The 26,181-nt window shown below is 36.7% G+C and overlaps 2 protein-coding genes across 4 annotated transcripts; one reads left to right on the forward strand and one right to left on the reverse strand.

The window, feature by feature from the left end:
• Nucleotides 1-200: 200 nt before the first annotated feature.
• sec16b (SEC16 homolog B, endoplasmic reticulum export factor) lies at nt 201-22,525 on the reverse strand. Of its 3 annotated transcripts, none has more exons than XM_084425233.1 (25): nt 22,440-22,525; nt 21,035-21,328; nt 19,447-19,547; nt 19,261-19,363; nt 19,072-19,156; nt 18,303-18,423; nt 18,007-18,152; nt 17,862-17,923; nt 17,007-17,145; nt 16,630-16,857; nt 15,777-15,874; nt 11,901-11,982; nt 10,744-10,861; nt 10,517-10,628; nt 10,330-10,435; nt 9,834-9,971; nt 9,611-9,724; nt 8,158-8,239; nt 7,643-7,993; nt 6,658-6,686; nt 6,307-6,408; nt 6,103-6,195; nt 4,388-4,487; nt 979-1,028; nt 201-901 (listed from the first exon to the last, which is right to left on the reverse strand). In XM_084425233.1, the coding sequence occupies exons 2-25, from the start codon at nt 21,292-21,294 to the stop codon at nt 893-895; spliced, it is 2,829 nt and encodes a 942-aa protein (XP_084281359.1). In that variant the 5' UTR covers nt 21,295-21,328; nt 22,440-22,525; the 3' UTR covers nt 201-892. The 3 variants fall into 3 exon arrangements, with proteins under 3 accessions (XP_084281359.1, XP_084281360.1, XP_084281358.1); XM_084425234.1 differs by lacking the exon at nt 22,440-22,525 and adding an exon at nt 22,024-22,161 and having other exon boundaries at nt 6,307-6,405; XM_084425232.1 differs by lacking the exon at nt 22,440-22,525 and adding an exon at nt 22,024-22,161.
• A 728-nt stretch (nt 22,526-23,253) lies between these two features.
• Nucleotides 23,254-25,666, forward strand: gadd45ab (growth arrest and DNA-damage-inducible, alpha, b). The gene is made up of 4 exons (XM_084425370.1): nt 23,254-23,499; nt 23,863-23,964; nt 24,158-24,371; nt 24,890-25,666. The coding sequence occupies exons 1-4, from the start codon at nt 23,450-23,452 to the stop codon at nt 25,001-25,003; spliced, it is 480 nt and encodes a 159-aa protein (XP_084281496.1). The 5' UTR covers nt 23,254-23,449; the 3' UTR covers nt 25,004-25,666.
• Nucleotides 25,667-26,181: the final 515 nt, after the last annotated feature.

Below are 26,181 nucleotides of genomic sequence, written 5' to 3' on the forward strand. Positions count from 1 at the left end.
AATTCCCAGAGTGCCACTTCTGGTAACATTTGTCGCTTTGCTGCCAGACCTGCTCACTCATGGTAAAAGAAGATGGCATTCATCTGGTCAAATTCCACTGTCCTGCTTTGCAACAAGAGATGTTGGCTCATATTTCCATATTTTTAGTTGTAATTTATATAATTAAGTATATTTTAGTCGTAAATAAAATCCATTGACGTATACAAATACAATTGATTTTTATTAGAAAGTTTTACAATCATTTTGAATACAGTTTTGGAAGAGATGTTGAGTAAACCACTTAAAACATCAATATCTCTCCATCTGGGATAAATCAAGGCTGTGGGCCAAAGGGACCACCTGTTCATTTTACAATTTACAACATTTCCCACATCTTCACTAGAGTCCGGCTCTCTATCCCAAACATATGAATTGTGAAAAGCCACTTAAATGATTACATTTTCTTTTGCATGTACAAAGGTGGGGAAGTGGGGGAGGTGTTATGTGTTATACAATTTACTGACATTGCCAGCTGTGACAGTTTAAGTTCATGTTTCCATGGGTCACAGCACCTTTGCTCAGCACCCATTCCATCTTGTTCCCGGCCCCAGGGGCATAACACAAATCCCTAGAGTCAGCATAGGGAGCTGTGCTTCAGCTGTTCAACGGCTTCATTCAAATATGAAAGGACACCAGACCCATACAGATTATTTCAAGAACCCTATGTCCTCAATGTATTTCTGTAACCACAGATGTTACTGTATATGAAGATACAGACGCTCCTCTGACCTTCTCTAGAGGAACTGCATGGGTTTGCCTGAGAGATCCCTTAGTCATGTAATCATTGGGCTGGAACCCAAAAGTGCATCCTTGAGTTCCACAGCTGATGATTATTCTTCAGTGTAGACCTTCATTACGGACCCTATGAACAAAACAATAAAACCTGAATATTTTCATGACAGCTATGGTGTATATATTTACATTACTCAGGATTTTTACCTGTGACATGAACCCTTGATTCTGATTCACGGGTCCGGACAATTTTTGTCCTGTAATAAAGAGACAAACTTCCTATTAGACTTGTTAAAGCTCTTGGTTGAGCTTTGAAAACTTTGAAACCTTTAATTTGAACAAAATACTGCAGATATGTTGGTCAAACATTGATAATACATATATATTCCAGATAATAGCACCAATAGGCCATCGAGATCTTTTGGTAATCTTTAATTTTTAAAATGTATTTTTTTTATCTTTATAGTGCTGTCAAATCTGATGTCAATTAATTGCATCTAACATAAAAGTTTTTGTTTATATAATATATGTGAGTATGTGTGTGTGTGTGTGTGTGTGTGTGTGTGTGTGTGTGTGTGTGTGTGTGTGTGTGTGTGTGTGTCTCGGTTTTTGTGATTTATAAGGACAGAAATTTGTATAATTACATGGGTATTACACTGGTATTACAATGTGAACTTGATTTATGAGGACATTTCCTGAGTCCTCGAATTTCAAATGGCTTTAAAAACATACTAAACAGTGTTTTATTAAAAATTAAAAAAAGCATACAGTTTTCCGTGATGGGTAGGTTTAGGGGTAGGGTTAGTGTGTGTGTGTGTGTGTGTGTGTGTGTGTGTGTGTGTGTGTGTGTGTGTGTGTGTGTGTATTTACACACACACACACACACACACACACACACACACACACACACACACACACACACACACACACACACACACACACACACACACACACACACACACACACACACACACACATATGTATTTATATACATATGCATACATACAGTAAATGGGTGTGCACACTCACACACACACACACACACACACACACACACACTAACCCTACTCATTACGGAAAACTTAATGCATTTTTTAATTTTTAATAAAACACTGTTTAGTATGTTTTTAAAGCCATTTGAAATACGAGGACTCAGGAAATGTCCTCATAAATCAAGTTCACATTGTAATACCAGTGTAATACCCCTGTCATTATACAAATTTCTGTCCTCATAAATATATATATATATATATATATATATATATATATATATATATATATATATATGCACAACTTTTATGTTAGATGTGATTCATTGATTTGAAAGAACTAAATCTTTACTTTTCCAGACACAGACAAATTCACTGATATTCTAACATTATTGACTACTATATTAAGTAAATAAAATGGAAAAATATATGCTTTACAAATTTTTATGAAAAATATTTTCAACCTGTTTATTCTGCCACAATCTGCGCTGAGAAAGACTAATTATTTAACTAATATTTAACAAATTATTTACAAAACACAACTACATTAATAAATGATTAATAAGTTGCATGCTAACGATTTACAAATGTGTTGTAAGTTATCTTAAAAAATTGTAAATCATGATACAATCAGATCATTAGTAGATGTGTAATATGTCATTAGTTGATATATTATTAATCACTTTTAAATCACTGAAATATCTGTCAAAATTGTTTAAGTATCCATATCTCAATAAACAATGGTTAATCTTGAACTAATGATGAACAGACCATTAGTGAATGATCAGTATATACAGGGTGGGCCATTTATATGGATACACCGTAATAACATGGGAATGGTTGGTGATATTAAAGTCCTGTTTGTGGCACATTAGTATATGTATATATCACCACCCATCTTGAGGAGTTTGCCCCCTCACATATACTAATGTGCCACAAACAGGACTTTAATATCACCAACCATTCCCATGTTATTACGGTGTATCCATAAATGGCCCACCCTGTAGTTTATTGATGTATCGTGAAGTTGTAATCTGGTCTGTGTTCAAAAGCACTAACAGTATGCTTAAAACAGTATTTTTAAGAAGAGTTATGTATTTGTTTTCAAGTGGATAAACATTTATATATAACTCACAGTCAGGGGGTTCCAGTGGGTTACGTTAAATCCTTTCACTCCTTTCACAGACTTGTGTTCTGAGTGGATCTAGTGATAATGTGAACCTCAGAACCAGTTTTACCTTCCACTGAAGCCCACATGCAGATGCACAGGATTTAAAGACTCCATGTGTGTCAGAGAAGACAGCTGTCTATACCTTCACCAGTCAGCACTCACATTGCATTACAAACTACAAAGTAACGGTTCGAGATGCAGAGTGACTCTTTAGAGGATGGACATGCGGATCAGGGGAATGTTTGCAGCGACTAACAGCTTTAATTCTGTTAATTATATTTTGCTGTCAGAGCACTGGTAATGTAGCTTGTCTATTCTTTATACTGCTTTTTGTCATATTTTAAATGAATTATTGTGACTGTATATTGTCAAAATGATTATCTTTAGGGTTATAGGGTGAAGTAGGGAGTTTAAAATGATCCACAAAATAGTATATTGTAACTAAGATAATTGTCACTATAAATTAATCTGTATTACATTTTCATTTTTGTGAAGTTGCTGAAAAGTGGTTACATTTAGTATAGGGATTCGTTAGGGGCTCAAAGATATCTATTCTATATAACAGTCAAATATACTTATTTAAATATCTAATAAGGGATTTGTATAGATTTGCAACTGAAAGGTATATATACCTTTAAATAAGTTATACATTTAAAAAATGCAGTTTGTACACAATTTATAAAGAAGATCTACAAATAGAGTAGTTTACACTTTAGATTAGGGGATGCATAAAGTGTTGTAAATGACTCATACACATCATTTGGTACAGGTATCAGCAGGTAAGGATCAACAGGTAAGAAAGATCTACAAATTATATACAACACATTTACAAATCAGAAATAGTTTACACTTTAGATTAGTGGATGCAGAAAGCTTTGTAAATTATCTATTCATGCATTTACACATAAATTATAACAGGTGTTGAACCGTTTAGTTTGTTCTGCAATGTAAGCATGCGTGTTTGTGCTTTTGAACACAGACCAGATTACAACTTCACCATACATCTATAAACAATATACTGATCATTTACAAATGGTTTCTTCATCATCTGTTCATGATTAACCATTGTGTATTGAGATAATGATACAAAACAATTTTGACAAATATTTCAGTGATTTATAAGGGATTAATAATATATCAACTAACTTATTAACCATCTACTAATGATCTGTTTGATTATTTCATGATTTACTATTTTTTAGTTAACTTACAAGACATTTGTAAATTGTTAGCATACCACTTATTAATCATTTATGAATGTATAGTCATGTTTTGTACATGATTAGTTAATCATTAACTAAAAACTAATAAATGACTGTCAAACAGAGCAATTGCAGTGATTTAGGACAGTTTGATTCTGTCAGCTAATGCTCATTCAATGTACAACAGTCTCAAAGCTCAGTTGCTGAGTCAGTGATGCCAAAACCAGGCAGATGTACAGATGTTCTTCACTCACCAGCACTCCTAGAAAAGGGATTGATCCCACTGAATTGAGGCTGTGAAGCTTTTGGGATCGGTGGAGGAGGAGAAGGGAAAGGAAAGTTGGCTGATGACTCCTTACAGGAAAGACCAAAATTTTGTTACTTGACTGCAAACAAGGCTCAATGAAAACAAAGCTTAACACTGTCACTGTGCAAATGCTTTTTATGGCCATTGGAAAGGAGCTTTATCAGGTTTAAGTAACTATGATAACTGTAACTAGAAAGTAAAGTTCGTTGGGACAAACTTTTATGTTGGCTTGACAAAGCCTTGTCTGAAAGTTCAAAAGTTTTATATTCTTCTTAGCATGTTTTATCATGTTGTTAGAATGTCGTAGCATGATTAACATGTTGTTAGTGTTTAACACATTGTTAGCATAAATTAACGTTCCTAACATGTTTTAGCTCAATGCTAACATGGATTAACATGTTTTAATACATTACTAGCATTTAATACCATGTTGCTAACATGTTTTAGCAAATATCTAGCATGTTGTAGCACATTGCCAACATGAATTAACATGTTACTAACATGTTTTAACATATTGCTAACATGAACTAGCATATTTTTCACATTTTGCTAACATGTTTTAACACATTGCTAGCATGTTTTAGCATTTTGTTAACATGATTAGCATTTTGCTAGCATTATTAGCATTTTGTTATCATATTGTTAACATGATCTAACATGTTGCCATGTTTTAACATGTTGATAACATGATTAACATGTTGCTAGCACAAATTGACACACTTTCCTAGCATGTTTAATATGTTGTTAACATGATTATCATTTTGTTTACATTATTTAGCTGGTTGTTAACATGTTTTAACAAGTTGGAAACATGATTTTACACACTGCTAGCATGTTGCTCACATGATTTAACATGTTGCTAACATGATTTAACATGTTGTTAACATTTTGCTAACATGTTTTCACAAGTTGCTAGCATGAATTTTGACACGTTGCTAGCATGAATAGCATTTAGTAACATGTTGCTAGCATGATCTAACATTTTGCTAACATTAACACGTTGCTACCATGAATTTGCATAGTGTTAACATGACTTAACAAATTGTTAGCAACATGCTAACATGATTATCATGTTGTTAGCATGATTAGCATGTTGCTAGCACAACTTGACATTTTGCTAGCATGTTGTTACATTTTTTTTTTAAGTTGTTATCGTGATTTAACATGTTGCTAACATATTAACCATGTTGTTAACATGATTTGCATGTTGCTAGCATGTTGCTAGCATGATTTAACATGTTGTTGGTATGATTAGCATGGTTTTAACATGTTTTAACATGTTGCTATCATTTGGATCAGTTAGAAAAGATATAGCAACTTGATCAGAACCGTCTGCAGGTCCGAGTTTGGTGGTTGGCTTTGTCAAGCCAACATAATGAGTGCAAGATAAAATGATCTTTGACAAATTGTTGAATTGCTTGATTTATTCCAATGATTAAAATACTAACTATGGAATAATGGCAGTTTAAGGAGGGACGCAGAGGGTTTCACAGTTACCCCTCTTTTCCACCACATGCTCAACAGTGAATAATTTTATACAATAAGGATGACATGTCATAAAAAACAGTGTTTTCACTTTGTTCTGATTTAAATCTCTTTTATCATAAACTATACTAGACTGTTATTTTACGATCACTTTATGGGAAATGTAAAGGTGTCTACCCTTGTGGTAGGATTGGGTTCTGGGATTTGTTCTTTTGGGTCTTCTTTAGGCTTGGATTTGAACCAGCCACTGAACCATCCAGGCTTAGAGCTCTGTTCAAAAATGAAACAATACAATAATAATAATAATAATAATAATAAATACATACATACAAGATCAAAAAGTAAAGAGGGAATCGTGTAAACATTTGATGTAATATATACCGTAGCTGATAGTGTGTTGGCCTCTCTATTGTTGTCCTCACTTGGATTTGTCCCAGACTGATTAACACTCTCAACTACAGCGTCGTTTTCAGCAGCACCCTGCTTAAATTGTAAATAAAACATTGACAATTACAGACCAACGTATGAGACACACACACACACACACACACACACACACACACACACACACACACACACACACGTTTACAATTAAACTGCATAGAGGAGATGTGTGTAATTTTTTTTGTGTTAAAATACTTTCTCCAATTTCTATTTAACACACAGAGACAACTTCCCCAAGGTTGATCAGTCTTTCAAATAAAAAAGAACTGAGAAAAAACATTTTCTCACCATTATTGCATCAGCAGAAAAGTCACCACCTTAGAAAAGAATTTTTTTAAAATAACATTAAGAAAATAAATATTATAAATCAGTGTTTCAAATATGTACACAACTGTTCAAAAGTTTGTTTGTTTTTAAAGATTTTTTTAATGTTTTTTTTTTAAAGTGCCTTATGCTCGCCAAGGCTGCATTTATTTGATCAAGCATACAGTAAAAACAGTAATATTGTGAAGTATTGTTACAAATTAAAATAACTGTTTCTAAATTTAAATCATATTTTATATGATTCTTTGAAACTCAAGAAACATTCCTTATTATTATCAATGTTGAAAACAGTTGTGATGCCTAATATTTTTGTGGAAACCGTTATATATTTTTTCTGGATTCTACGATAATAGAAAGTTAATAATAACAGCATTTATTTGACAGAAATATTTTGTAACATTATAAATGTCTTTACTGTCAGTTTTGAAAATGTAATAAAGTATTAATTTCTTTAAAAAACTTTTGAACGGTAGTGTACATATACATTAGTTTCAAGAGATCATTGAAGAATGGTAAATAAGGGTACATTTACACGACAACGATGTTTTTCCTTTGCGTTTTTCGCATACAGGCGACAAAGTTATCAGAACGATTCCTGTTCAAACGGATCCACCAAAATGACTAAAAACAATGTATTATGCATGTTAGGCCAGTAGTTGGCGATGTCACAATGCAAAGAAACAATACACATGTGCATGACGTCACTGTTTTCATAAATTTACGTTTTTGTGTTTTTGTGAATTACGTTTCGAGACGATAATGGTATAGTTTAAAAAAACTTGCACTTTAAAACACGTTTTCAAAAGTTTGTATTTCCAGGCGCCCAAAACGCCGTTGTCGTGTAAATAAATGGGCAAAACGCATACAAAGTTTTTCTGTTTTTAGTTGAAACCGGTGTCGTGTAAACAGCCCCAGAAACACATCATGCTGATTCCATAGTAATCTTAACCTGTATTACTGTAGCTTTTTGGAGGCGAAGTGTAAGCAGCAGTGTGACTGTGAAAGGTATCATGTTTACTGCTGCTATCAAGATTAGCTTGGCTTTGGTCTATTGAAACTGGTGGAGGCCCAAACATTTCCATAGGAAAGACTGGGGGCAGTGTCATCGGTTGCTGGGTCGGGTACAGTGGCACTGGGGCAACAGTCCTAGGAGCCTGTTCTTCAGAAGAGAGGCACGCTGGTGAGTAAGACTCCTGAAACCGGCCATCAGTGTGTGGTCTCATGTATTGAGATGGGTTTGAGGGTTCATTGTCAGTGCTAGCATGGTTAACCGCCTCTGTCTGGGAGCCTTCTGTAAAATCTACAGAGAAGCCAAGAGACAAAACACATGACATTTTTGCAGCATACTGACAAACTGAAATTACAGGAAACACTAACGGACTTTCTGAGTTTTATTGTGACCTAGTGGCTCAAAGGGCAACATCATGGTCACATACTCAAAAATCTCTGGTATTTGTTTTTGACCTGAACACTTGTTGCTGTCCTCATGAGTCCAAGTAGTCTCCCCGACTGGTGACTGGTATGTCTCACTACAGTAGTTCCCCACCTAAGCAAATAAATAGGTCACTGATGGTGGAACCAGTGGAAAGGTCATCATATGAATCATTAAGGAAAGTGCCAATTCTACAGGATGTCTGAGGCCCTATTTATAACTAGTATTACATTAATATCAAATGATCAGAGGGTTAGCTCTAAATATGGCTGTGATGAGGGTCCAAAACATTTTCACTCAATCCAAGTTCAGGGGTAAACATAAGGAGTTGACACCACATAACCTTTGTAGTATAAATACAAATGTGTCCTAATGTGCCCTGGACAACTGTGGAAGACAGCTAACTCACAAAACAAAGGTAAAAATCATGTAAGGAATACACACATGTATGTGAAATTCAGTTAATATGGTTATATTTTACATAAAAATGATATTAATATATGTATATTACATTTTTAATGTTTTCTCATAGTTTCATATATATATAATATTTTTGTGATATACATTTTTAGTATATATAATGAGATTAAAATGTATTTATTTGGGAAAAGTACATTTGGGAGCTGTTTTGCATGTTATCAACATGCAGTAATACTTACTAATGACTGTATATGGTCACAAAATCATAGTCTCTTTGAAATCCAATAACAAGTGGTTACAGGAGACGCTTTAAAAATAGGTGTAAACTTCTATCTGTTTTTGCTGACAACTTGTGACCTTATTACCCGAGACAGATGTCAATACTAGGTCAATACCGGTCAGAAAGCCATAGGTTATGCAAAGTCAAGTCAAGTCATCTTCATTTATATAGCGATTTTAACCATGTAGATTGTTTCAAAGCAGCTTTACAGAGATAAACGTATAATTTAAGGTAACAGAGATTGTTTTGGCTTTATAGCGGTGCTTTAATAAAGTTATTTTCCAGCTAAAGTTAGTTTTGATTGATTCGCTTCCGTCGCAACGATCATTTGTTATTAAATTAGGTGCCGCTAAGACGACACCATTCTCTCTACACAGACTTTAAACGCGAACCTGTGATAAAGGCTGATGGCGTTCACATGCGCATTAAGAATTGGTTCTATAGTTATGTGCGTTTGAATATATGTGCGCAGGTTTGTAATTGCCTACAAACCAAGCCTAAACAAAGTACTGGTCTTTCCTTATAAATTTTGATACAGAATTTTATTTTATTTTGTCACTTTGGGTAGGTACGCGAAACAAATTTTCCCGACAACGCTTTATCTGTAGAGTGGTAAAGGGATCCTCCATAGGGAGAGACTAGTTGGCACTTCAGCACTGGTAAAACGGTAAAATTACAGTGTGGTCTCTACATTGAGTTCCATATGGTCTTCCCATAGACAACCCTGAAAATCTTAAAGTGGACTAACGACTATCATACATATAGTGTACAAACATTGGGTTTACCAGCATGGTCTGGTGTCTGCAGCGAATCTGCACCAGCCAGTCAGGGTCCAGAAAAGGCTGACTGACACCTGTCTCACTGAGCTGTGCCTCAGAGAACTTCAGTCTGTCCACCATCTGTGTTAGCAAACAGACAGATCACAAAACAGGCACACATTTCAATGCATACACAAAATGAACAAAACTACAGGATTAGTTTTTAGTATTGTATGTATAGGTGTGTTACTTTAATAAGCTCTCCAAGCAGCACTAAATGGGGTTCCTCTATCCTGAGCAGAGCTTTTGCCACCACCTCACAGTAGTGGAAGGCTTGAGAAAACAGACCACATTCCAGCAACCGGCATGCATACAGGAATTTATACACCTACACAGAGCACAACACAATAGATGCAATATATAAATCACATAATCACCCACTGAACCACTGTACATCAACATATAAATGTGAAACAGTCATGTAATCAGAATGTGAAAAATAGTGACCTGTAGAAGGTTATCCAGATAACTTTATTTTTAAGTCAAATTTATTTCTTTATAAACCTTTAAAAAACCTTTATAAAGGAAAAAAAATTGCCCTAAGGGGTAAAATTTTGTCCCTTCATGGAAAAGTTGTGACAGCAGTCTAAGTGAAAGAGAGGGGGTACACAGAGGGATGTTAAATGCCTCAAGGGGCACTCTAAAACGTTTGGGAACCACTTCTGTACATAATGTGTGAATTGTACCTGAAAAGCAGGAATGATAAATTCAGGATTTCCAAGCCTTTGACAGTACTCAAACAGTTCAGTACAGCGAATGGCAGAGTTGTGACAGAACTTGGAAAACTGTGCACTGCAATCAAAAGATTAAATGTAAAAGCCAGGTCAGGAACGCAGTTATTCAGATATGTTAGCATTTACACTGAATCTTCACCTTTGCTTGCTGCCCAGAAGCACCAGGCGCTCTGAACTGTTTTTGTACCAGCCAAATGGACATTGGGCTATGAGGTAGCAGATTTGGGAGGCATACAGCATATCCCTGGAGGCTGAGAAGAAAGCATATTTAAAGTCAAGATCTACTTTAAGAATAATTTTATATTACGCCAAAATATGAGAGAACATACAAGAATGGTTATTTCTAGAAACTGGACTGGACATTACCTAGGGTATCACCCATGGTGATGATGGACCTGTGATGTATGGTTGGGTCTGCTGTCTCATTGGACAGCATAACAGCCAAGTGTGGTTTCCACTCTCCCCACTTCTCACAACTCCAGGACTGCAAAGAGGAGAGGAGAACATCCAGAAAACATTTAGAAGGTCAAGAGGATGATTTATAGGAAAAGAAAAGGTTTTACATGAGGCGTGACTGGAGGTTTCTGTTTTGCACTTCTGCTTAAAGGAAAATTTCATTTCAAAATTTAAATTTAATGAAATATAATTATTCTATCAACTTCATGTCATTCCAAATCCATAATGCTATTATTTTTTCACTGAAACATATCCTGAGATAAATTTTGATATATATTGTTACGACCACTAGGGGTCAGCCGCAACAGGAAAAGGAAGAGAGTCACACTACCAGAGAGATGACGTGTAATATGAATTTTATTGACCACGAAGGGTTAGCGTCAGGGGCAGACAAGGCCAAAATAACAAACAAAACAATCTTCTTTTTAGAATCTAAATTACCTTAAACAAAAGAAAGAAATGAAAATACAGTTCAACTTACCTAACTCCCTTACCCATAAACAAAGTGAAAAAGCAATACAAATAAAATGGCGTCTAACCCCCTACATCCCTTAATCTGGTAACAATGTATATACAAGAATATTTACATGCTTATTTAAAAAGTATCAGGTTGACAAGTTAGAATCGGAATCCAAGGAGTAGTCAAACAGGCAATAGTCAGATATAGGAGAAAACCAGAAGTGGTTACATTCAACATTTTCAATATCATATCAATTTAATGCATCCTTGAATGAAAGTATTTTTTAAAAACCTTCCTGACCCTAAAACTTTGAAAGGTAGTGCATTTCAAATCCATTCCATAGCTTTGTGAAAATCTAGCCAGTGATATTATTAAACTGAATAATAAAGAATTGTTACTTGAAATAAAATAAATATTAACTAAAAATAAAATATATTATAAAAGTTTACTTACTTTATTTTAGCTAGTTGCTACAGTAGCAACATTTCTTATTTTCATTTAATTGAACTTGATAACTAAAACTAAAATTGAAATAAAAAAAGAATAATAATAAAAAGTAAAAGACATTTATTAACTATAAACTAAGTCAGAACAGAATGTAGATTACCATGGAAACGGCTGGAATCCTCCCAGAGAGCAGCTGGAAGACAGTTTGCAGCGGGTCACTCGGAGCCAGACTGCCTGTAAATCTGTCAAACACATAAATATTCAGTCTGCTATATAGAGATGCACCGATTGCAATTTTATTGGCTTATTCTGATTTCTGATTTTTTTTGTATGTGTGACCTGCCAATGCAGATTTTTGCTGATTCCGATTTTCTTTCTAAGAAATATAAATTAACAGCATATACAAACAAAAATCTGCTCTTAAAGTAAAATGTCAGTAATAAAATAAGAACAAATAAACTAATTGCAAACAACAGCACAAATAAAATGCATGGCTTTATGTTTTTCAGGTGGGTCTAGCAATAAACTCAGGTAAGAAATACTACATAAATTAATGTAATCAAATGTTACAAACACTGGATAGTCTTCATTGTAAAAATTTAACACAGATTAATGCTTACAATTAAAGTTACAAAAGTTATTCATTCAAGAGCAGAGAGTGATTTTCTGTTCTTTGATTAACATGAGAGACAGCAGCCGTTAGGAAAGACCAGAGCAGAGGTGCTTGGTAGGCTGAAGCACATTCTCCATGAGAAGAAACATTGATGGCTATAGAAAGTTATAGGATACCCCAGGGGTCGGGCGAGAACAGGGTCGGATGAGCAACCCACAAGAAAGACCACAGTTATGACCAACCAGGATAGACAATCGACAATGGAAGAGCCAAGCGATGTATTCCAGGTCTGTGATGTGGGAGGGTATGCAAAAACGAGAGGGATCTTGAAGATACACCAGACAAAGATGTTTGCTCGCAAAGTGCTCACAACCTACCTACAGCCTTAAGGAGATTGCGAACATAAGAGGCTTTCTTCGGAGTCTAAAAAAGGCTTTCCGTGAAGCCACAGAAGAGAAGCCAGCATTCACTGAAATTTGAGACAATTTAGGGAAACGGATAGGGAGCTTCATCGGGAATCATCAATTCATCAATTTAGGGAGCTTCATCAGGAATCCATTCAAGTACTTGTCAATACTTCTGGGTGGCAAAAGATCAGGAGAGTTAGAAAGGAAGAGCAACAAAGGAGGTAACAAAGGAAGGGGCGTAAGAACATCTCTGTCAAGTTTATAGTGACAATAGAATGAAGAAAGAAATGAAGAAACTCATTAAACCAGCTGAACCAGTTATCCCTTTTGGACTAGAGAAACCAGTTAGAAGGATATCAACAACTTTCTTAAGATAGCCAGAGGAAGATCAAAATGGTATACTGTACAAGGTGTACAAGCATTATGAAAGGCTCAGGAGATGACTCTGGAGGTTGATGAAAGTGGTATGGAAGAAGAACTTCCTTGCTGACGATTGGTTGGTTGCTAAGTGGTGTTTCATCTCTAAGGAGGAGAATTTCATAATATCAATCAATTTCATACCATTTCACTCCACAATGTGGAGGGTAAAATGCTTCTTTTTTTTTTGTATAGGGACACGTCAGTTCAAAAAGAGTGCTTTTCGGGGGTTAGGCAACCTAACAGTTCTGTGGCTTGATCTTACCAACGCCTATAGAACTATACTCCACAAGTTCTCCTACCACTCAAGAATCCTACCATGTCGCAGAGCGCTTCCAAAAAACTCTCGTAGTGCTACTTCAGTAAGGTTAACATGCGTTTCACCTGTGGTACCTTTACCACTGACTGGCAGAGGTAAAATGTCAGTCATTCTGTTCTCAGCAGCAATGAACCTCCTTGTGAAGTCAGCCGAGAAGTTACATCGAGGTGCAATACTGGCAGATGGCACCCAACAGGCTTTCATGGATGACTTGACCATCAAGGTAAGATCAGTACCCGAAGGGTACTAGGTTGAGCTCACAGATTGGGCAAGAATGATTGGGCAAGAATGGAGTTCAAACTCGCAAATTCCAGAAGTTTGGAGTTGAGGAGCGGGCAAGTCCAGGATCGATTTCACTTTAAGATCAAAGAGGACATCATTCCAACAGTCCAAGAACAAGTTCGCAAGTGGTTAGCTGGCAGAGCATTGAAGGAGGTGGAGGAGCACCTGCATCATGCTGACATAGCTTAGTGGCCCAGGGAAGGCAAGGGCTAGGTTGCTCGACCAGGGCAAGCTGGAAGCAGGCGAATCCAAAGGGACCAGCGTGGTATGGTGCAAAGGGAGGTCCGCAAGGAAGAACATGAAAATCAACATGTTAAAGGTGCTCTAAGCAATGTCACGTGTTTTTTAGGCCAAAACATTTTTTTGTCACATACAGCAAACATCTCCTCACCATCCGCTAGCTGCCTGTCCCCTGAACACACTGTAAAAAAACGCGGTCTCTGTAGACACCCCAGGCTCCACAAACGGGAGGGAGGGTCTATCTAGCCTCCGTTTTGTTTGACAATACTTTAAACGTCAACAAGAAGTAACGTCACCCAACATCACTTAGAGCACCTTAAAGCCTGCAACCATAATAAGAAGGGCAGCTGGATAAGGTGGGAAAGTGTGTGGGAGAGGGTTCTGACCTTGCAGGATATCTAGAGCATTAGATTTAGTTCCTGTTGTGTTCTATATACAATGTCCTACCTACTACATCGAACTTCCATACATGGGGGTTAGCAGAGAGACACAACAGCACACTCTGAGAAAGGCCAGCTAATCTTGAGCATGTCCTCTCCTCGTGCAGGTCAAGTTTGGTAGCTGGGTAATTTCGGAGGCGACATGACCAAATTTTGCCTAAGCTAGCTGCCGGGGTGAAGCAAGCAAGAAAGAAGCTAAAACAACTTCTTTATCGGGCCTTGTTTCATTCAGATTTTCTTAAGTTTGGGGCAACAGAGATAAGGAGTAAATGAGTTCTGGCCACGCAAAACAACTGGGAGATGCGGGCAGACCTTAAGAAGCAACTCAAATTCCCAGAAGAAATAATCCATACTAGTCTCAGACCTGACATTTTGCTCTGGTCGAATAGTACAGAGAAGATGGTACTTATTGAGCTGACAGTACCCTGGGAAGAGAGGATAGAAGAGGCACACAAGTGTAATCTTAAGAAATATCAGGCATTGATTCTCCAAAGGACAAGATGGAAGGCTTAGAACCTGCCGGTAGAGGTTGGCTGCAGGGGTTTCACAGGGCAGTTGCTTTAGAGGTCACTTGGACTGCTTGGGATTGACATTAGCATCCCGGTGGATATGGATAAAACGGATTGAGAGGTGGCAGACCCAACATGGGGAAGGGCTAAGAACATCTTGAGTTTGAAGGTCAAGAATAGAGTCAGAACTAGGACGCTGTTTTTACCGTCGAGTCCCCACCACCAACCCCCCCAGATGTCATGTGCTTAAATCGATGAAACCTCGAGGAAGGGGGGGGTGCCCATTTGATAACCCGCAGAAGCCCTAAACTCAACCAAGATGGAGGAATGTGTCTTGAGAGAGGAAGAGGGAACAGCGATGTCACTGTCTCACAGATGGTGCAGGGTGAGTAACTGTAAAGGTGAGCCAGTTGCGATAAACATATTAGACCATGACAAATGTATTTAGCATATTTCACTATGGAATAAAACTGGGATAGCTATCAGTTAATGTTAATTCTTCATGAGGCATATATCAAGATAAGCCAATGCTAATAAATGAAACAGATAACAGGCAAATATCCGGTTATATGAATATAAATGTTCACTTGCTGTGTATTTGATCAGACCAAATACCAGGATGTTTATAGACTGTAAAATGTGTAATTTCAATTAAAATGTATTTTATAGAGACATTGCACTGTGATTGAGGGATCATGATTATTCGGGCATTCATTCAATTTGAAAACATGACTGACTGTGCCAGTTATTGATGGGAAGTGGTTACTGCTAAAATGCAAGGGTAGATGGGTGAGTCATCTTTTACAAACCTGCTCAGCACCGTGTTGTAGGATCTGATGTCCATTTTGCTGGCCAGAAATAGGGCGTGTCCCCAAAGTCCACTCTGCATGGCTGACTCCAGCGCCTCCTGTAGTGAGGGGAGAAAAGATCAGACATTTGAGATCTGAAAAGATATTTACAATAGTCAGATTTCAGGGTCAGAAAGATTTTCTTTTAAAATAAATTACTACTTTTATTGGGCATGGATACATTTAATTTATCAAAAGTCACAATTAAAACATTTATAATGTTACGAAACATTTCTATTTCAAATGAATGCTGTACTTTTTAACTTTATTCACCACTGAATCCAGAAAAAAATGAATCATGGTAAAATAGTAGGCATTGCTGTTTTCAACCTTGATAATAAATAAAAAAATTATTGAATACCAAATTAGCATTTTAGAATGATTTCTGAAGGATCATGTGACTGAAGACTGGAGCAACGTCTGCTAAAAAATCTAATAAATGCAGCCTTGGTGAGCATAAGAGAATTCTTTCAAAAACATCTTCAAAAAAATCTTACTGGCTGCAAAACTTTTGAACGGTAGTGTACACATTTACAATGTACAGACTTTTTCTTATAGGAAAATGGATTAAAAATATATATCAACTATTTATCTTTACAGTGGCATGGAAATAAGTTTGTCCAATAAAATGTATAGGGTGGATATTGGCTTTTAAAAAATATGAAGAAGTCCTTCTTTATGTCCCAACCTAATGTCCATTTTTAATAGAAAATGTCAACAAAGAAAATAAAAATGAATTGGCCAAAAAATGTCACAGGTTCATTAACATAAAAATAGAATAATAAATGAGAAAATATTGTTCACTAAAATTAACCTTCTTCCTGCCAGACAGCAATAGTTTTGTGTAATTCTGAAGGTTTTGCTCTGTCGCCTCTTTGTCAGTTGGGGGGTATCCAGTGAGAAGGTCAGCAATATTGAGGTTCTCTTTTCCTGGTGTGGGTGATTCGTTAAGGTCAATGAGGCTTTCTCCATCTGCAAGCTCACCACACGTACTCATGGAGTCCCTCATCAGCAGTTCTGCAACATCTGAACCCATTATTCTCTGCATAACACCAACACATACTCAAATTAACAGTGCAAAATGGGCAATCAGACCTCACAAACAAAGCTGAAAAGAATGGTCTTCAGAATTATTCTACAGTGGCTTAGTAATAGTAACATTAATATACTGTAATAAGTAATAGGACTTACTCCATTCTGTCTGCATAGTAGTATTAGGAGATGCCACAAGAGGGCAGCAGAAGTGGCATCTTCTAATTTTTCATCCTTCAAACATTCCTCTGACATTTGCAGGGCAAAGTTAATAGCATCAACCTTATGCAAATCCTCCCTTCACAAGAGAAGAAGAAAAGCAGCAATCTATTTAAGTAGACAGCATTTCAAAGACTTACCCTTCATTCAGTTTACAAAATATATCCTTCTAACAATCCTTCACAGGGCTCGACATCAAGCCCTGTTATGTGCTTTCTAACAAGTAAATTGGTCATTCACTTGTCTAAGGAAAGAGTTACTTGTACGGAAAGAATGTATGATATATAAACTCACAATTCTGACTGGGCCATCTGAACATTCAGAGTAGAGTAGGCAAAAGAAGAGGCAAAATTAGGAAAAGGAGGGGTTTAGAGAGGATGAATCCTTGATTGTATATTATGAGAAAATTAAAGTGTTTTTTATCTCTGATGCATGTAAACCTACTGTAGGAGACCTCCAAAACAAAATAAGGAACCTTTAAAATAGCATAATAGGGGCACTTTAACATCCATATGAGAAACATGAATGGGAAAAACCAAACCAACTTTTGGAACTAAGGCTGGGTCATGGACAGGCATTGTTGCACTCTATAGGAATCAGTGAGGGTCTTTAAACATGACCTCTAGCAAAGAAGGTTAATACATAAATATGTTTAATGATGACCTAGCAGAATGTTTTGAGGAAAAAAACAAACAATATTTATATATTTTATATTGCAATTATGCAAAGTTTTCAGACTAGATTAATGTCTTGCCACTTTAAGTATTATTGTGAGAGGGATATTTTGAAATATACCTAGCCAGTGGTCCAGGATAGTCTCTCATATTCTGCTGTTCTTGTGTGTCACAGAGAATTACCTGAAATCATTAAAGAACATATTTATTCCACCATAATATTTCATATCATAACTTAAAATATGTTTGTACCGTGTCTTTCTAACCTCCAAGCTGTGGAGCTCCACTTGAGCAGGCTCACCCTCAGAGGCATGGGCTGGACTGACCCATACCAGCTGACCTGCAGGGCCAAAACTCACTGCCACATGAGGGATGCAGAACTTTAGTGGGACTACCTCCATGGGTACAGCATCTAAATCAAATTACCAAATAAATAACAGCCATTCTGAGTCCAGTGACCAATCAGATTCAAGGATTAGAACTAACTGCCGTATAAATGAAACTTAATCACACATTTTTAAGCAAAATTAAGCATTAAAGGAAGACTATGATTCTGACAAACCTGTGTGAGATATGATATCTGGTTCACTCTGTTCAGCTCCATTGATGTACTGGCTGAGCTCATAGCTGCTCGAGGACAGGCCTGATGCTTTAGAGCTGGCAAGAGCTCCACTATCATACACCTAAAGAAAAAAGAAAACAGCCTAAGGGCCATCATACACTACCATTGAGAAGTTTAGGGTCAGTACACTCTCAAAAAAAGCAAAAATTTTACATTTAGGGTTAAAACAGTTTGTCACTGGGGCAGTAACCTTAAAGGGACATCTTTGTACCCTATTTACCCTAAAATGATCATAGTAGTACTACTCTAAGGTACTAATATGCACCTTTTAGGGGTACATAAGGTACAAAGTTGTCTCTTAAGTGTACTGCCCCAGTGACAACCTGTTGTACCCATAAAGGTACAACTCTTTCTGACAGTTACACTATGTCATTACTCCAGTCTTCAGTGTCACATAGTCCTTTAGAAATCTTTCCAATATGATAATTTGGTGCTTAAGAAACATTTCTTACTATCAATGTTGAAAACAGTTGTTCTGTTTTGTTTTGTTTTTTGTATTAATAGAAAGTTACACAGAACAGCATTTATTTGAAATATAAACTCTTTTTATCAATTTAATGTGTCTTTGTTGAATAAAAGTATTAGTTTATTTAAAAAGAAAATCGTACTGACCCCAAACATTTGAAAGGTAATGTATATTGTAATGCTGTCTTATATGTATAAAGATTTTATACTAAAGTCTTAGGAAAAGTAATTTCTGGAAACAAACCTCTCCAGTTCCATCTCCATTTTCCATACTGTCTCTGTGCTGTCTCTCTGAGACACCATATTGAGTGTCTGTTCTAAGGCTATAGCTGTTAAATAAAATGTGTCAAATCACTTAAAATGATTATTTATTTACTTTTACAAAATCACTGAAAAAAAAAAGCCCGTTTCAGGCATGTCAAAGTCAACAGACCCCTGCTGATCTATGTATGAAGCTCTTGCAGACTCCTGCTGCAGTCCTCTGCCCTGATAGCCCTCTGTTCTCCAACCATCTGTCTGGCTCCAGCCACCACCATCTACAAAACAGCAATGAGGTGAACATTAGATTGAATTTTGCAGATAATTAAAAACTGAGGGCCTCTGATTGAATATTATGTACCTGGGGAGCTGTACTGTGGTCTGTGATAACCATGATAATCATAATACCCGTAGTCTTCTCTGTAAGGCCAGTAGCTGGAAGTGGGGTAGTCATATTCCTGCCTGAACAGATATTAGCAATTAGACCTGGGATTTTAGACCTGCGCTCATTCAGGGACAAATAATAACAAGGTGCCGGGTCTTTCAATATATTAATGTTTAATGCCGTTTAAAAGATTGGGTCAGTAATATTTTTTTGTAATATTCAAACATACAGTAAAACAATTAAATAACACTGTGAAATATTATTACAGTTTAAAACAACTGTTTTCTATTTTAATTTCCATTTCTTTATCAATACTGAAAAGAGTTGTGCTGCTTAAAGGAATAGTTCATCCCAAATGTACTCACCACAAGGCCATCCAAGTTGTATATGACTTTCTTTCTTCAGCCAAACAGAAATTAAGGCGTTAGAGGAAAACATTCCAGATTTTTTCTCTATCTAATGCAAGTGAATGGTGCCAAACCTAGACCATTTTTGATGGTCCAAAATCCATTTTTAGGCAACTTCAAAGGGCTCCACACACAACCCTAGCCAACGAATAAGGGTATTCTCAAGCAAAACGATCAGTAATTTTCAGAAAATAAAATAAATGATATACTGACATATGCACATGATGTATGGACATTGGGAAGGTCATGCGTGACATAGGCGGCAAGAATTGTTTACAAGTGTGGTGAAGGAGCGCTGACCAAAACAAAATGGTCATTGCTATTTATTAGTATTTGTTTCAGTTTATTGTTCACGTGTGTATTCTGGATGTAAACTCCTCTTGCCACCTACGTCACAAGTGGCCTTCCCAATGTGCGGACATTATGCAAAAGGTTGTGAACTCAACCGTCTCATAAATGCGCTTCGCAGAGTTGGACCAAGGTGAGCATTTGTAGTTAAAAACTATATACCTATGTTGGGCACCATTCACTTGCATTAGATGGAGAAAAATCCTGGAACGTTTTTCTCCAAAACCTTCATTTCTCTTTGGCTGAGGAAAGAAAGTAATATGCATCTTCTTGGATGGCCTTGGAGTGAGTACATTATCTGAAAATGTTATTTTTTAAGCAAACTATTCCTTAATATTAAATCTTTTTTGTGCAAACCAGGATTTCCTGTAGATTTTTTTCAGGATTCAGAAGAACAGGATTTGTTTCAAATCTATTTTTTTTCTCACTGTAAAAAAATGTACGGTCAAATTTAACTGAGAAGCAAAATTACATAAATTATTATTCATTATTAAGACACGTTTATTTTTCTTACCCTATCTGAAAATTATGAATAAGTGCAACTTCATATCATACAATGTTTATTTTCTCTTACTGTATGCTTACAATCTCACAATTACCTTAGTCTTATTTATGAATCTGTGAAACGAGCTTAAAAGTGCATTGAGGTTTATGCCAATAAAATGATAAGCCAACTGGGTAAAGAAAATAAACTTAATAATAAAAACAAGTCTTGCTTCTAAAGTACATTCATTTTGTTTTAAGGACATGCATGTTTACTGAAAAAAGAAATATTGATTTTGCTGCATGATTGATAATCTTACTGTTACCTGGAATGAGGTCTGAAGTGCAACGGTTGGTTTGATGCATAACTGCTGTTATATCCAGCAATATACTCTGGTTTAGGAGGAGGACTGGCCATGTAGCTTCCATACCGAGGATCCACATGGGGCCACTGTCTTTCTCTCCCTCTTGGGTCTGTAGGTGGGTAGTAATACGGTGTTTGCTGGGAGGATCTGTAGTGGTCGTCTCTCTCACTAGACTGGTACTGATGGCCTGGCATATGCCAGCCTTGCCCTCTGGGCTCCATCACACAACGCAGTGCCGGATAAACCTAAAGAAAACTGCACTTGCAAAGACAACAGTTATTAGTGAGAAGAGAGGAGGATTTTGTCTGCTGTATACACACCAAGTCAAATGCTATCAGTGAGCATAGATACAGAGGCTGCTTATCAGGAAGGGAGCAGTAAATCAAAAACAACCTTTGTTTTCAATTCTCTAAGTGTTTTTAGTGGTAACTTATGATATACCTAAAGACATCAGTATGAGATCAGAACAAAGCGTATTACATTTTGTATTTTACCAGGGCAGGGTTCCACTTTATAAGCTGTCTTAAGGCAAAAGATTGTTTGTTTCGTACAATGTACTAATTGAGTTCATGTTGAGGTGGAAGACGGGTAGAGGTTAAGGACGGGTTTAGTGGTTAGTTTTAAGTCTGGGTTAAGGTGTAATGGAAGGGTCAACAGTGTAACTATGTTATTACAGTAATTAATTACGGGTGCATGCAGGTTTTTTTAATATACAAGTACAATGTAAAAACATGTATTTACGCAATAAGTGCATTATATCAAATTATTGATTTAAATGTTAATAGCCGTTAAAGACACAATATAAAGTGGTTTCGAAAAACTTGACTGTAATTGTCATGCACATAAAAAGGAACGTACTGTAAGATTAATGTTTTATTTTTAATATAATCATTTAACAACTGACAATAGTATTGCAGAAACAAATTTGAATCAAATTTCAAATAACTCACAGGTTTCTATTTGAGATGTTTTCCATTGACTTTCGCAGTTGACTGTGTACTGTGTCCTGTCACAGTTTCAAAGTGCACATGCCACATCATTTCAAAGCACAACACAAAGGTGACTCATGGACCTGCCCTACTCTCAAAATCTTTCTTTGCCCTTCAACCCCTAAAAGGGAAATCAAGGGAGTCAAAATACACCTTATTTCTGATGCATCTCTTTGTGACTATTCTAAACAGCTGTTGTCGGCTCTATGCAACAGCTGGACGTCAACTTTTTATTCATATTTCCTCTAAATACATCACTGAAGCCATACATCTGTGTAAAAAGCACTAAAATGCGCTTACACATAAAACATGTTTTTTTTTTTTTCCTATACAGATAAAATAACGGTAAATGCAAAATAAATCAAAGCTGGACTTACAGTATGTTTGCATACACAGCTTTGACAAGCGCCCGAGCTTTCTGCACTCACTCCCATATTAGGAATATTTGAAGTTGCCACGTCGTGCGGAACCATCACGCACAGACGCTGGAGCTGCTCGGACACACCTCGGAGAAACACAGTATTACTCATGGGAGGAGATCACTGCCATGTTATGAAGGGAACATTTCACTACAGTAATTCATTCAGATTAATAAAAAAAACTATTGTGAAACTTTTCAAGCGCCTCTTACAAGTGATTGTACTGAAACTGAGTAATGTATACTTGATCAAGCACTATCTGAAGTTGGTACCACATATTTTATTTTCTTCCTTAGATCTTAGATTCTTTCTTAGCAGTGAAGTTTTATGCAGATGTATATAAAAACAATTTCGTGCTGCAATACATGGTATATGTATGCATTGAATATGTGTGTATTTTAAGTTTATTTTACTAAACTAGCACAATGATGCAAAATGTCCATTTTTATATTTTAGCTTATTCAATCTTATTCAGCTTATTTAAATACTATAATTTCAATAAGCAAGAACGTTTAAAAAATTGAAGTTAAACAATAAATTCGAGGACTTCACTAATCCGCCACCAGATGTCACTTTAGTCACGTTGATGATCACTCGAATTTCGACGTTTTAGAAAGATTATGTTGGCCTGAAGCAACATTATTTATTTTGTTTTGTTAGTATTAAGTGATTGACTTCAAATTATTGTGCAAGCATATAATATATATTTAGCATATATATTCAGCGGTTTTAATTGCAACTGTATTTAATTGCTCTCCGTGTTCATGTGTGCACGTCCATGTGAGCTGACCAATCAGGGACGGTATGTAAATGAGACCGGAGCGAGTAGAGTGCTCCACTGTCTCACGTACGTATAGTCGTGAGTGTCATTTTAGCACTCCACTCTGCACGAGCTGCATATTCCTGTCTGGTCCGCACAGGATTACCTAATTAACAGAGAGCACATACTTAAAGGATATCCGTTTTTAATGTGCAATATGACTTTTGAAGAACCTTGTGGAGACAACGCAACGGAAAGGTATGTTTTCATATAAAACTCACAGGTGTTGGTGCATATTAGTTTGACCGTGCCTGTTGTCCGTTTGTGCCGTTGAAAGATCACAATAATTTCCCGATTTTTTTTTTTTTTTTTTTTTACCATGTGTTTGATCTGCTTGATTAACGAACGCGTCTGTCATTGCACATTTGTCTCTTTCTTTCTTAAATACTTATTTGCTGCAAGGAACTCCTGCAGAAGTTCGACCAAACAACAATGTTACTTGTGTGACATTGATCAGATTTCCTCTATTCTTTTGCAAACCGTGAGAATTGTATTGTTCAGTTTGTATGAGGGATCGCCTGTAAGTTAAAGCTGATGTGTTTTTTTTTAATCATCTCTTAGAATGGACACTGTTGAAAAGGCACTGGAAGAGGTTCTGACTGCTGCATTACCTCAGGGATGCATCACTGTGGGAGTTTATGAGGCAGCGAAGTCACTTAATGTGTAAGTGAACATTGGAAGACCCTTTCCATCCAAACCATACTTGGGTTATTTCACATTTTAAAAACAAATCTGTGCTTCACTATTGACAATAGACATTGGATCTTTTGTGATCGCACCTTAAGATTAAAACTCCCATTGGATATTTTTCTGCTTTTGCACATTTTTAAATGTACTTTCATTGGCATTTCCGCAGGGACCCAGACAACGTGGTCTTATGTCTGCTGGCCACAGACGAGGAGGATGTGAAAGATGTCGCACTCCAGATTCACTTCACCTTGATCCAAGCGTTCTGTTGCGAGAATGACATCAATATCTTGCGAGTGAACAACATGAGACGTCTGGCAGAGATCCTGGAGGGTGTGAAACCGGGAGGAGAGTCGATGGATCTACATTGTGTGTTAGTCACCGTATGTGTCATTTCATACTCTTTGTATCAGTTTATTGCTTGCACGCAATTGCTTCGATCACAGCTGCAGACTTGTTCATGCATATTCATATTAACTGCCAGGAAAGGATTAGTTAAACTCTTTGAGAACGGCACGCCTGAAGTAGTTTAAAGTTCAACGATCCGTTCAGAGTGTCTGTGATGTGGAATTCCAGCCGGTCTGGAGCTGCAGTAAACTGGCAGCTCTTCAGAGTGATCTAATAGCACTGCTGAACTTCTGTGGCCGCCTTTAGTATTCGCAGAACTTCCTGTGCAACAGTGGGGCATTTCTGCAAACACCGTTTCCTGGAAGAAAAAGCTCTGTGAAGTGACCATCTTTAACAAATTAGAGAGAGGCCCTTTGAAAACAAGTGCTTGTCAGTTAACAGCAGCTGTTAAAATCACTTACCGCCAGACTCTTGCAGACCTACTGAATTGATCTAGAATACATGCGATATACAAGTGCACTTCACTCACAATGCTTCTCTTTTTCCTTCACAGAATCCGCAGTCATCCACGTGGAAGGATCCAGCCCTCAGCAAACTGAATCGATTCTGCAGAGACAGTCGGGGTTTGGACCAGTGGGTGCCGGTTATCAATCTCCCAGAACGATGAACAGAAGTGGACAAACAATGTCACCGCTTTTACGGGCTACTGCACTAGATTCGTGCTCTGGATGAAGCTTAATGCCAGTGAGAATGAGACATGAGGGGGATTAATGAAATTCGATGGATGAAATGTATTCCAGCAAACCCAATGATCAGAAGTGTGGATTTTGTGTGTCATGCTGGACGGTTGATTCATGGTTTCACCTCAGAGCAGGAAGAATGACTCAGCACTATGTTCGCAGTGCTTCCAGGGAATCACAAGTCCAGCAGTTTGCCGGGAATGAGACCGTACAGGAAACTGAATCACACACGCTGGATTAGAGGACTAGGAGTGACCTGAGAGACTGGAGTGAGTCCAGCTGGAATCTACTCAATGAAATGTGATCGGATGTCGCAGATCAGATGGACTGTTAAATGTTGGGCATGACCCTTTTGCAGACACGCTGCAATTTACAGACAACTTATGATATTAATGCTGTCCTGTATTCTAATTATTTAAAAGGGAATATACAACATTCTTTATTGATTTAGATAGAAATGAGTTCCTTGTTTTCATTTTAACTATACTGGAATATGTTCTCTGTATTTTAAACTGTTAATTTATTAATTGTATTTATATTGTTGCTTTCATCTTAAGATATTGTTAAAAATAAAATGTCTGACCCATGTATATGTCTTTGGCAGTGTGAGTTCATTGAACTAGTTATGCACAATATGTTGCTACCATATCGGTTATCGGCTGATATTTATATGTATCAGATTATTTTGGATATTTAATTGTGCATGCTCAATGCCACTATTTTTACAGTTAGATAAGCTTTGCGACCACCTAACAAACACTCAATGCTAATCCTTAAATAATAATTTAACAACACTTAAGTAATCTTTAGCAAATCTTAAAATGAATATTTATTTTGCATACGTTACATTAAAATGTTCAGATGCATAAACTATGGGTGCACGATATCATTACTTATGATGTCCTTTACTTAAGGGAATATAAAACCGTCTTTATTGATTTAGATATAAATTAGTTGCTTTAGAAAAAACTGTAGAATTTGAATATTCTTTAAAGCTATTTTTTGATCATCGGCCATAAAATAAACTATTATTGACTTGTCGGAATCAGGCAGAATTTAATTATCCGTGTATTCCTACAGTTCTTTAAACATGGTCAATGAATGT

This window comes from Rutilus rutilus (genome assembly GCF_951802725.1).
Source record: "Rutilus rutilus genome assembly, chromosome: 12".
NCBI classification, from domain to species: domain Eukaryota; kingdom Metazoa; phylum Chordata; class Actinopteri; order Cypriniformes; family Leuciscidae; genus Rutilus; species Rutilus rutilus.